The sequence below is a fragment of the Penaeus vannamei genome, chromosome 1 (genome assembly GCF_042767895.1).
Source record: "Penaeus vannamei isolate JL-2024 chromosome 1, ASM4276789v1, whole genome shotgun sequence".
NCBI lineage: Eukaryota > Metazoa > Arthropoda > Malacostraca > Decapoda > Penaeidae > Penaeus > Penaeus vannamei.
In genome coordinates, this window is record NC_091549.1 from 46,988,299 (window position 1) to 47,000,798 (window position 12,500).

Here is a 12,500-nt window from a genome sequence, read left to right on the forward strand (position 1 = left end):
CCTCCCCTTCCCTCATTCCTCCCTCCCTCCCCCTTTCACTTCCCATTCCCCTCCCCCCCTTACCCCCTGCCCTACGCGCGTGAACTCGGCGTTTAGATTATACTTACAGGCGATCCTCGTGTCCGCGCTCCCACACGATCTCGCCCCGGCCTGTAAGAGTGTGTTTTGCAGGCCCTCCATCTTCTCCTGGGGGCGCGTGTCGGGGGAGCGCAACCTTCGGGCGGGGGGGCGTAAGGGCGAGAGTGGGCTGGCGCGGGTCGGGGGGCACCGCCATCACCACCACCACCACCACCACCAGGCGGCAATGAGGTGATGATGCTTGCGATTTGAGGATGGCTGGGGGTGGGGTGGGTGGGGAGGGAGGGAAGGAAGGAGGGAGGGAGGGAGGAGGAAGAGAGAGAGAGAGAGAGAGAGATGGAAGGGAGAACTGGAGGCAGTAGGAGAGAGAGAGAGGCTGGGAGACATAAATTTTTTGAGTGTAAAGAAAACGCTCATTCACACAGACATACACACGCGCACACAAAAAATCTCTCTCTCTCTCTCTCTCTCTCTCTCTCTCTCTCTCTCTCTCTCTCTCTCTCTCTCTCTCTCTCTCTCTCTCTCTCTCTCTCTCTCTCTCTCTCTGATGAACGGCGTGATAAAGCAAAAGCGACGACAGCGGCGATGACCTGCTGATAACGACGGCGGTGAAGATTGTGCGGTTGTAGGCGTATGGTGCAAGTTGCGCTCATGGTGATGGTGGCATTGTGTGCATCTTTTTCTCTTCTGTATTTACTCGATGTTTATATTTTCTATTGCTTTCTTGTATTTTCTAATATGTTTATATAGTTGTGTGTTCGATAAAAATTTGGAGCTATTTTTTTTTTCTTTTTTATCGGCGCAAAATATCAACGCAAAATTACACGATCCTTCTCTTATGTTGTTTTTTTCTTTCTTTCTTTTTTTCTTGTCTTTTTCTTTCGTGTTTTTAACGATCCTTATAAATTATAATTTGCAGTTGATAAAGATCAGCGCTCGTCGTACACTGGAGTTAAGATATATGGAGTAGGGAGTGGGAGGAGTGGCAAGACGGAGAGGGATGGAGGGGAGAGCGCACTCCAGGGGGCGGGAGGAGGAGGAGGAGGAGGAAGGAGGTGGGAGGGAGGGAGGGAGGAAGGAGGGGAGAGGGACATAGGAGAAGGAGGAGAGGAGTGGGAGGTAGGAGAAGGAGGAGAGGAGTGGGAGGTAGGAGAAGTAGGGGGAGAGGGAGGAGGAAGGTAGGGAGAAGGAGGAGAGGAGTGGGAGGTAGGAGAAGCAGGGGAGAGGGAGGGGTATTGGGTAGGGAGGGGAGGGAGAGAGAGAGCTGAAGGGGGAGGCGAGTATTTGAGGGAGGGTGCGGGGAGGGGAAGAAGAAGAAGGGAGGGGGTAGGAGGAGGGAGAGGGGCGCATGCACGACACCTAAACCTGTACGTTTATTTACGACACATGCAAAGTGACCATTGTCGGCTTGGGGGGTGAGCGAGTAGAGGAGGGGGGGAGGGGGATAGAGGGAGGGAGGGGGCACTCAGCAGATTCAGATGTACGGGCAGGGGAGAAGGGGGGAGGAGGGAGGGGAGGAGGCAACGCTGTGTTGTTCTTAATCCTTTTTTCTTCTTCCTCTTCTCCTTGTTATCCTCACGTTTTCTTCAGACCTTTCGTTTATTTTTTTATTACTAGGAGATATTATATGTTGAGGTTTCTTATTGTCGTTTTTCGTTTCCATCCATTTTCCCTCTCTCTTTCGGTTTCCCTCTTTCTCTTTCTCTTCATCCTCTTTCGCTTTACTAAATATCCTTCTCCTCTTCTCCATCTCTTTATCATTTTCTTCTCCCTCCTCGTAAAATCCCCTTTTTATATTCTTCCTCTTTTTTCTTCCTTCTCTTTTTTACTATCTTCATTTGTCGTCTTCTTCCTCCTCCTCTTCCTCTTCTTATTCCTCCTCTTCCTCTTCTTATTCCTCCTCTTCCTCTTCTTATTCCTCCTCCTCTTCCTCTTCTTATTCCTCCTCTTCCTCTTCTTATTCCTCCTCCTCTTCCTCTTCTTATTCCTCCTCCTCTTCCTCTTATTCCTCCTCCTGAGCGCATCTCACGCTTGTCTTCCAAGAAATTCAACCTCGGACGCCTCGTGCGCTTGTTTTCGAGTGGTTGCCATTGCATATGCAGTTGCCTGTCATGCACATGCCGTATATTCATGTGGCGAGGGCGTCGGACATGCACGTGGTGTTGCAGGAGTACCAGACATGGGCGGCCGGGGGAACTCGTCTCCTGAATAACTAATTATACTCTCCTGTCGTATTTCAGGCACACGAGTGGCTCTTTTGGGGCTCACGCGTGATCGGTAAGAGGGCGCGGACACGTGTATGCCCTGCCGTGTGTACTTTCTGCGCGCGTACAGAAAGGTTTGGTTTCATGCAGGTGTGCGAGGAAACGTTTTGTCTCCCGGATTGCCCTCCCGGTGGGCGTGCTGCGCTGGGCCATACCCGCAGGTGGGCGGCGAGCGCTTGAGGTCCGCCCACACCCGCCATTAGTCAGTAGAAGGAAGGGGGCGTGGGCGGGTGAGCAGCGACGCCGTTAAGGTGATTGGTTGTGGAGAGGAGTGAGTTACGGGCGGGCAATAAAGGGCGGCCGAGGCGTCCATTATTGCGAGGAGATTTCGATTTATAGACAGGCGGGAGTTGCGGCGAGGGCGAGTAGCGGCGAGTGCAGAGGGCGCGCGTTTGGTCTTGGGAGAAGGCGGGGATCCTGGGGGAGGTTAGATGCAGGAGGGCGAGGGGGGGGGGGATTCTTGCAGGAACCTATCGGCCTGTGTCGGTCTTTTCCTTCCCTCAGCCCTGCTCCCGGTCGTCTCAGAACCCGGTCTGCGCTGACATGGAAGCAGAATGGCGTGTTTAGCTTGAGTGCAGTGTTATCACTCGATACTGCGAACATCTTTCAATAGAGAGTTTCTGACGATGTGACAGGTTTCGAGTGACACAGAGCACTCGCCTTGTTGGTATGGTTCGCCGACGCCTCCGGCGCGGCACAACGGCATCACAACGCCCCTAACCTTCGCTCGTCTTCCTTCCAGTTCTGCGGGATGAGTTCCGCGTGATGCCGGAGCAGGCGCGGGTGGCGGAGGGCGAGACGGCGCTGCTCGCGTGCCTGCCTCCCCGCGGCAACCCGGAGCCCGCGGTGTCCTGGGTCAAGGACGGCGTCCCGCTCGACCCCGCCACGCAGCACAGGTGAGTCGCGCCGCCCTTCGGGGAGACGGCGCCTGAGGCGGACGTCATTTTGAGTGCGTGAGCGTACCTGTGTGTGCATACGGCTGTGTGTGTGTGTGTGTGTTTGTGTGTGTGTGTGTGTGTGTGTGTGTGTGTGTGTGTGTGTGTGTGTGTGTGTGTGTGTGTGTGTGTGTGTTTGTGTGTGCGTGCGTCTGTACGTCTTCTTGTTCAGGTGAAAAGTAAATCAGAATTTCTTGTAAAGGTAACACAAGTAGATGGGCGACTGTTTCAACCATAGAAGTTTAAGAAGTCTGTAAGCTTCATGCAGCAGGGCGGGCGTACAGACCTTGAGGGCGGGGGGAAGTAGAGTCGGGGGAGCTATAGTTATAGAATCATCAGGATATGCAAATGAGAAGAATCGCCCTGGGAGGTCCTTGTTCTACAGCGGCCTGCTGGGGGAACGGTGGCGTCGACCCCCGGCGCCGCGTGGGGCGGCGGCGGGGCGAGCGGCCGAGGAAAGGCGTAACAGGCTTTATGTCTTGTTGCTGGGACTAGGCCTGGGTTGGCCGGGGGGGGGAGCTGCGAGGTAGGGAGGGGCATAGGGTAGTCATTTTTAAATGAGGCAATATATATGCGAGCACATGCACATACATACACTCTCTCACACTCACTTCCACAATCACACACTCCCACTCCCACACTCACACTATCTAGTTGAAATACAGTGACAGTGCAGGGGAATCACAGGATGGTATCCCAGCGACCGATGCCTTTCCACGACGCCCACGCGCGGGCGGGGGCAGAAGCAGCACTAACCTTCCCCCTTCGCGTCTCAGGTACCGGCTGGTGGACGGAGGGAGCCTGGTGATCAGCGGGGTGCGCGTGTCCGACACCGGCGAGTACGTGTGCCGCGCCTGGAACGTCTTCGGCAAGAGGGAGACGCCGCCGGCGATGCTCACCGTCCTTGGTACGTACGGCTTCTGGAGGCTCCTCGGTCTTGTGCAATAGACTAAGCTCTGTTGTGTAAAGAAAAACGTGATAGTTCGAAAATAATCCGTTTCTCTTCCGTCCGCGCAGTGGCGCCCCATCTGGTGTCGTCGTCGGGCTCGGTGACGGGCGCCGCGGGTTCCACCGTCGAACTGGTGTGCCGCGTGGGCGGCGATCCTCCGCCCGAGGTCTTCTGGCGGCGCGTCGATCCTCCGGGCGAGCTGCCCCTCGGGAGGATGGCCCTCGAGGAGAGCAGTCAGGTGCTAAGGATTCACCACGTCGCGCCGGAGGACCAGGGAGTGTACTCCTGCCAGGCCGAAAACCCCGTCGGCTCGGTGGCCGCCAACATTACGCTCAACGTCCACTGTGAGTACCAAAGCATGGCGGTCCATGATGCTGACCATGGACTGACCAAATGTCTTGTTACAGTGAATATTTTTTGTTCTAGAGTTCGGTTTCAAATATGCCTTCTGTTGCGCAGCTCGTCCCCTGATCACGGTGACGCCCCTGGACGCCCGAGTGGGAATCAACGGCACGGCCTCCTTCGAGTGCGCCACGTCCGGCTCGCCGCCGCCCACCACCTACTGGACGCACGAGGGCTCCGGCAACGTGGTGAGCGCCGGCCAGACGTGGGGCGGCGGACGCTGGTTCGTGGACGCCCACAACACGCTCACCATCCGCGGCGTCAAGCGCGAGGACCAGGGCTACTACGTCTGCTCGGCCGTGGGCGTGGCGGGCTCTGCGCTCGCCCGCGCGCACCTCGAGGTACAGGACGTGGCCGACATGCCGCCGCCCATCATCGCCCTGGGGGCGTCCAACCAGACGCTGCCGCTGGGCACGGAGGGCGAGATGCCGTGCGAGGCCCGCGGGACGCCCGAGCCCTCCGTGGCGTGGGAGCGCGCCGGCAAGCCCATCAAGGCCCACGGCAGGATCTCCCTCACGCCCCTCGGCACGCTCAGGATCAAAGGTAAGTCGCCGAGGCTTCTTTTTGCTTCTGAAGGGGTTTGAAGCCGCAGTCTGCCCGGCGAGGCCCGCTGCGCACTGTTCCTCACGCCTTTCTCTCCCGCCAGATCTGAAGATGTCGGACACCGACGTGTACACGTGCACGGCGCGGTCGGAGGCGGGCGAGACGACCTGGACGGCCTCGATGGTCGTCGCCAAGCCCACCAACCCCAACGTGGCCTTCTTCAAGATCCCCGACGAAGGCACTCTGCCTGAGGCCCCCGGGCAGGTGTCGGTGCTAGGCGTGAACACGACTTTCGTGACGCTGGGCTGGCGGCGCGGGCGGCCCGGCTCCTCGTCGCTGCTCGGCTACACCGTCCAGTACTGGAGTCCGGACCTGCGAGGGGCGTGGGCCACCGCCTCCACGCAGCAGACGGCCGCCTCGAGCCACACGCCCACGCCCGTGTCGATCACCGTGACGGATCTCCGGCCGGACACGCGCTACGTGTTCGTGGTGCGCGCCCGGAACTCGCACGGCGTGTCGCGGCCGTCGCCCGTCACCCACACCGTGCGCACCCTGGCCGAGGGCGCGGGCGGGGCGCCGCCGCTGCACGACATCAGGGCGCGGCTGTCGCAGTCCGCCGTGAGACTCGTCAGCGTGGAGCCCATGTCGGAGTCCTCGCTCAGGCTCACGTGGCAGCTCCTGGTCGACGCGAACCTGCTGGAGGGCGTGTACGTGCGCTACCGGCCCCTGGAGACCCAGCACGGCAACCCCAGCGGCGCCCTCAGCGTCGAGACGGTCGCGCTGCACGACAACGGCGCTCCGCCCACCTCCCACGTGGTGAGCAACCTGCGACCGGCCACGTGGTACGAAGTGTTCGTGGTGCCCTTCTACCGCGCCGTGGAGGGCCAGGCCACCGCCGCCGTGCGGGCCACCACCCTCGAGGCGCCCCCAGCGGTGCCGCCCCTCGGACTCCACTACTCCTACGTCAACGACACCGCCGTGCGCGTCACGTGGGACCCCATCCCGGCCAGTTCGTCCAACGGCCGCATCATCGGCTACAACCTTCAGGTAGGTCGTGAACAGCTCGCTCACTCTCCCTCTGGAGGAATAGCTTTCACCTGAAAGGAAATAATTTTTATCATTTATTTTATTATTCTCTAAACGTGATAATGTTTCGTTGCCCAGGTAACCGACGCAGGCAACGGCAGCCACGTGATGGTGAACACGACGGTGAACAACACGTGGACTCTGGTGCCGGGGCTGGTGCCGGGCGCCACGTACCGGGTCACCCTAAGGGGCGTCACGGCCAGGGGCCCCGGGCCGGTGTCGTCCCCCCTGGTGCTCACCCTCCCCCCCGGCTCGACGTCGCACCCCCCGGACATCCAGGAGTCGTCGCCCTTCGACAACAACACGTACCTGATCGTGGGCATCTCCGTGGCCGCGGGCGTGCTCTTCGTGGTGCTCGCGGGCGTCGTCTACTGCATATACCGCCGGCGCCACAACAACAAGTGCCCGCAGTACTACAGCAAGGGTGAGTAGCATCGGGAGTGGGTTCGTGTGCGAGAGAGCGAGAGAGAGAGGAGAGCGAGAGGAGTGCGAGTGAAGAGTATTTGACACCTTAGTAAGAGCGCCCCATTTCCTCTCTCAAGCAGGCGAAGGGAGCGGCCCCTGGGCGGAATACCCCGGCTGCTGGGGCGAGCCGGGCGTGGACAGGGGCGTGACGGGCACCATGTACACGGACGTCGGGAGCCGCGGCGTGCCCATCACGCAGCTGTACCACCACCCGCCCGCGCCAGAGTCCAGCAAAGGAGGCTACGAGAGCCGCCCGCCCGAGGACGTCTACGAGGACCCCGACGGACTCAAGCTCGTGTCGTTCGGAGGACACGTCGACCGCATGTGAGGCTCGATCGCTAATTGTTTGGATTTCTTGCATAACGAGAATGTTATTATCAGTAATAATAACAATGATGATAATATTGATATTTAATATCAATATTATCATCATTACTATAAATAGTATTTGTTGACATAATGGTTGCTGTTAGTTATTATTCAATATGTGCATATATTAGTCAGGATTGTGCACCTCATCGTTCCTAATTTCCTGTCGCGAGTCGCATTCCAGCTTCAGTTCCCTCCCACGACCTCCTTCACTAACGCCGCCCATCTCGCCGCCCGCAGGTGTCTGTCGCCCGAGCCGTACGCCACGACGCCGCTGATCGGCGACATGTTCCGCGGCCCTGGGGGCACGCGCCTGCCGCCCAACATCCCGGTGAGCCCCGGCCAGAGCCTGGGCACCGCCAAGCAGCCCTCCGACGACTCCTGCACCAAGACGGCCTCCAGCGACCACAGCGGCAGCCACGCCAGCCACCGCTCGCACAACTTCAACAACCAGTCGGATAAAGGTGAGGAGGCACTCTGTCGATATTATTAGAACAGCAACTTTATCTGCTGATTTTTTTGAAATATAGAATCAAATTTGACCAGTAGTGTCGGCGCAGCAGAAGCCGTCGTTCACGTTCCGTTGTCTCTGCCGCAGGCGTCCTGACGGGCCCGGTGCTGCAGTTCCCGCCGCCGCCGCCGCCGCCACTCATGGACGGCAACCAGTCGAGCGACAACACCCTGGCCTCCACCGGAAGCCGCGGACACTCGCCCTCCACCCGCCTCCTCCTGCAGCAGCTTCCGTACGGAGGCTCGTCGTCCGGAGGGTCGCACCGCTCGCACGGGAGCCCCCTGCTGGGCCCTCGCCCCCCGCGCTCCACGCTGCGCGCCCCGCCCTCGCCCCTGGCCGCCCACGCCGCGGACTACGAGGTGCGCATGATGGGCTGCCGGGGCACGTACCCGCGCCTGGAGATGGCCGGCCTGGGCGAGCAGCGCTACGCGGCGGAGGCGCAGCCGGGCGAGGAGAACGCCGTGTCCGTCGGCGTGGGCGCCAACCCGCGCAACATCCCTGAGGAGACGAGCGACGTGGAGTGGTACTCGCAGCCGCTCCTCAACGGAAGGACCTCCCCCGAGTCCTCCACCCTGGGCGACGCCGAGGAGTCCGAGGACGAGTCCCGATGCTCCTCAGGGGGATCCTGCTGCTCCGCCCACCACCCGCTCTCCCACGCCCAGGACCTGAACTGGGCGGAGGCGCTGCGGGCGGCCGGCGAGGCGAGGTGGGGGCGCGGGGGCTCCTTCTGCAGCACGGACGAGAGCACGTACGCCCCCGCGCAGTCCCTCAACGCCCGCCCGCCGAGACCGCCGTGCCCCAAGAAGCACAAGCCACGCCCACAGTACAACCACCACGCCCAGCTGGACGCACAAGCGAACGTGACGTCGCCTCTGGTGTGAGGCGCGAGGGAAGGAGAGGAATTCGACATGGCGCTAATCAGTGTTCAGAGTTGTGAATAGTTGTTGACGCATTATAGACAAACAAACACAAAGACATGTACATAAGATGTATTTTATTACAGTGAACACTAGTCCAGAAATACATCGCCGTGCTTACTGCTTGAAATACATTTTTTGTTGTCAGCTGGACAACATACATGTAACTTAGTGGCCTTCTGTTCTTGTGCTCGTCCTATCTTCCATGAACCTTCTCTGTTCGTGTGAAATAACAAAAAAACAAAAACAAACAAAAAAAAACTTTCTCGGCAATTCCAGTGAGACCGTTTACTCAAGAGCTTTACAAACCCCCGAGAAGAAATGAGATATCTGTAAGACAATAGACAAAAAAGTGTATTTTAAGTGTATTTGTGTAGGACACTGACACTGTTGCTTGTGAAGTGTTCGCACACCAGAGGACAGTTGCGTGGGCATCACAAGTGTTCTTTTTTTTCTTTGTTCATGAACCATAATCTTACATCCCTCGACCCCCATTTTATTATTTATATTCGTGAGCTTTTTTTCCCTTCAAAATCTGACTGTGTTGGAGTGGAAGCGAAACGATGTGTAGTCAAGTCATTGTAAAGTTAGTGCCGACTTCCGCTCTTGTCGTGTTAAAAAAAAATAAAAACACAGGTGCTTCATGTTGCTTGTCTTTCGTACAGCTGCAGTGTTTTTTGTATGTGATGGTGAGAGACTTGAAAGGGGTACAGGGGGCGTGTCGCGAGCAAGAGGGGGGGAGGGGCACACACAATCACCGCCCGCCCCGCCCCCACCCCTCCTCCCCGTCGCTGCAACCAGTGAATGGTGCCGACGACCCGACGACCCGACTCTCGGAAGTCGGCGTCTCCGTGCTAAGACTTTTCGCCCTCGTCGCCCCGCTGTCCCGGATGTCAACGCGACGACACACATGTGCTCCTTGGTGTTTTTCGTATCGTAGCAAGTTTGCGTAAAAAAAGTGTGGATGTTAGCCGGAAGGTTAACGAGGAAGTGGGGTCGTCCTTCGGTTTCATCGCTAGAGGTGTGGATTCGATTCGTTGTAGGACAGTTTTGTCTTTCTCATCCAGTACTTCGCCGTTTCGGGTGACTCGAATGAAACGGTGGAAGTCCATCTCCCTTTTTGCGCGTGGCCGAGCGACCTCGTTCGGCTGTCCATCATGCTAGTCGATTTCACACGTTTCTCCAAAGTAAGCACAAGCAAGCCTGGTTGACGGAAGGGAGTTCCCCGCGTCGACCAGGGCGGCCTTGTTCTCATCATTCAGACGGGTAGATTACTTGACGGAAACTGATGTAAAGAAGAAATAGATAGTTTAAAAAAACAACTCGGCCTACACCTCTAGTCCGAATGGCACGGACTTCCCCGTACTTTTGTTGTCGACGAAGCGATCGCATTCAGTCCATCCCGTTGAGCAGCACACGCGCGCAGGCCCGCAGCCCCACCGCCGTTTGGAGGTCCTCAGACGTGGTGCTGCGCCGCCCCGCCCCTTCTCATTTCATGAATGGCCTCTGTATAAGCTGTACGTACATACTTGTGGGTGCTAAGTCACGGCTCACGCATACTTGTTACGCTCATGTAAAAAGTGACGTCCGTTTATTTACGCACGTGAACCTGGGCCCCGCTGGCCTGCAGCGCCTCCTGCCTGCGCTACTGTTGGTTTGGGGATTGTTTCCTTTACATAGACTGATGTAAAAGTTGTCCAAAGCGTTTTCTTTTTTTGCTTCGTCCAGATATGGGTTTTGGACATGGAGGAATTGATCTTATTATATTTTCTGAAGACCGTAGCGTGAGGCACATGACCTGTAGAGAAAGTGAGGAAAGCCCAGGTTTAGTCGGTCGTCGCCAAATATATAGATAAATAAAACATTATCTGATATTCAGACCCTTCAGCTGTGATACAGGATTAGTCAGTCTGTTGTCTTAACGTATAGGTGGAGTCTGCCCCACGGCGGAGCGGTCACGACTGTACTGATAGTTTGAGTCCCTGGTTTGAGAGCAGCTGCGGCTCCAGACGGGAACAGCCGCGGGCGGTGGCGGGGACCCGCTCACTCCCGCCGAGCAGAGCCGGCCCTGTCGGCTCGCTCGCTCGCTCGTCCGCACTCGTAATGATCACAAATGTTTACACAGGGATATTTTCATACGGTCTCTCAGGAGCGCCCTGCCACACCCGCCGGCGCCGCTCTCCCGCCGCGCGCGAGGCCGAGTCCCGCCGCCGCCGCCTCCCCCAGCAAGAGACTGGGTCAGACCACCAAGTTTTTACTCCACGGTGCTTCTCATACCTGCCCGTACTGCTGTTGCCGCTGTTGCCTCTAAATTACGTCTGCTTTATTAATGTATTTAAATGTAAATTGCTGTTTTTAATCGTTTAAGCATATTTATTACTGTATGAATGGATTACCGTGTAAATTAATTTGCAGTGAATGGTACGGAGAGCATAAGGAAAAAAAATATGTAATAATAAGCCATTTACGATGCTGTACGAGAGAGAGCGAGAGAGAAAGAAAGAGAGAGAGAGAGAGAGAGAGAGAGAGAGAGAGATGACCCAAGATTTTAAAGAATACAATCCTTTCAGGTTCTAAATGATTCCCATAAAACAGTGAAACATGTTTAACGAAAAAGAGAGAGTAAAATAGCTTGCATTCTGGTATAAGAGCTGGTGAGAGCAGAGCCCCGGGGACGAGAGTGCCAGGGGAATCGCCCCCGGGTGAGGTTGACCCAGGCGCGTTTGGATCAACTCTTCTGGAGGGAGTGAGTCGTGTACAAAGGTATTTTTAGTCAGTTTGTATAGACATATTCGAGAGTTTTATAATAAAAAAAATAAATCACAAATTTGTGCTTTTTCTTTATCACCTACATTTGAATTAAAAAAAAAAAATCTTTTGTCGATTCGTATGTTGGCTTAATGAAGGAATGGATAAATTGTCAATTGATTTTAATGATTTTAAAGTCACGCCAAAGCAGTGGTTAAGAAGCAGCATTTTGCCTTTATAAAGTGCAAAAGCATTAATCACGATTCTGACAGGAAGCCGAAATTGCTGCCCCCCCCCCTCCCCCCTCAGCCCATCAAAGAAAAATGGGGTAATATATCAATAAACAAACGATATAAAAGGGTATTTTATCATTTTGGTATAGGATTTAATCTCCATTGCATATATTGCTTATGATTATTGGGATATAAGGATCAGATTTGAATCCACCATCGAAATGAAACTAATATTTACCCCCAAAAAAAGTCAGATTTATTAATAGAAAAATCAGAAGACAAAAAGTTGGATCAGTAATTAATGATACAATACGAAACAAAGGAAAGTACTTGACATATAGAAAAGAAGCAAAGATAAAAACGGATAAGGACAGATTGAGAGAAAAACAATAAACAAGCGAATAAACACCTAAAAAAGATGAAAAATAATAACTAAACATTGTTGACCTTAGAGACAAAATTAAGAAATTCATGTTATTAAACCAATTCCATTTTACAAAAATCAGAATCAAATCTTAAAAAGTAAAAAAAAAAAAAAACACCTTTACTTCAACAGAAAAAAAAAAACCTGACGAATAACTATATTATAAATAGTCATAGAAACCGTTGCATGCAGTTGCTTGAATGCATCACGACAAACAAGAGCCTCAAATGCAACCCAATAAAGCAAAGCTAATGTAAACAGTTAGTGCTTTCATGGGAGGAGAAGGAAAAATCTACTTCGAAAGCATCTTGTTGTGCTTCGTCCAAGGGAAACGCAAAAGTTCATTCTGTGATAATACGTATCTGAACACAAGGAAATAAAAGAAATAGAAGATAAAAGAACTAATGGACAGGAAAAAACAAACAAACAGGGAAATGGTTTGTTGCAAATCTTAAGCAATGGCAAAAAATGGGTTACATGAATTTCAACAATGAAATAATAATAAGTAATAATAAGTACAATAATAAGTAATAATAATAAGTGATAATAAGTACAATAATAAGTAATAAAAATAAG

At 54.6% G+C, this 12,500-nt stretch overlaps 1 protein-coding gene across 2 annotated transcripts in view; it reads left to right on the forward strand.

Annotated features, from left to right (window-relative positions):
- LOC113829829 (protein sax-3) overlaps positions 1 to 11,346 on the forward strand; it is a 354,133-nt gene extending 342,787 nt beyond the window's left edge. Inside the window, exons 4-12 of one of the 2 annotated variants that reach the window (XM_070123823.1) lie at positions 3,085 to 3,238; positions 4,054 to 4,184; positions 4,295 to 4,570; positions 4,686 to 5,171; positions 5,275 to 6,218; positions 6,336 to 6,681; positions 6,800 to 7,046; positions 7,332 to 7,555; positions 7,690 to 11,346. In XM_070123823.1, coding sequence (XP_069979924.1) covers positions 3,085 to 3,238; positions 4,054 to 4,184; positions 4,295 to 4,570; positions 4,686 to 5,171; positions 5,275 to 6,218; positions 6,336 to 6,681; positions 6,800 to 7,046; positions 7,332 to 7,555; positions 7,690 to 8,483 — 3,602 coding nt within the window. In that variant the 3' untranslated portion in view covers positions 8,484 to 11,346. The remainder of the gene's footprint in view (positions 1 to 3,084; positions 3,239 to 4,053; positions 4,185 to 4,294; positions 4,571 to 4,685; positions 5,172 to 5,274; positions 6,219 to 6,335; positions 6,682 to 6,799; positions 7,047 to 7,331; positions 7,556 to 7,689) is intronic. The other variant, XM_070123828.1, reaches the window with a different exon arrangement.
- Positions 11,347 to 12,500: the final 1,154 nt, after the last annotated feature.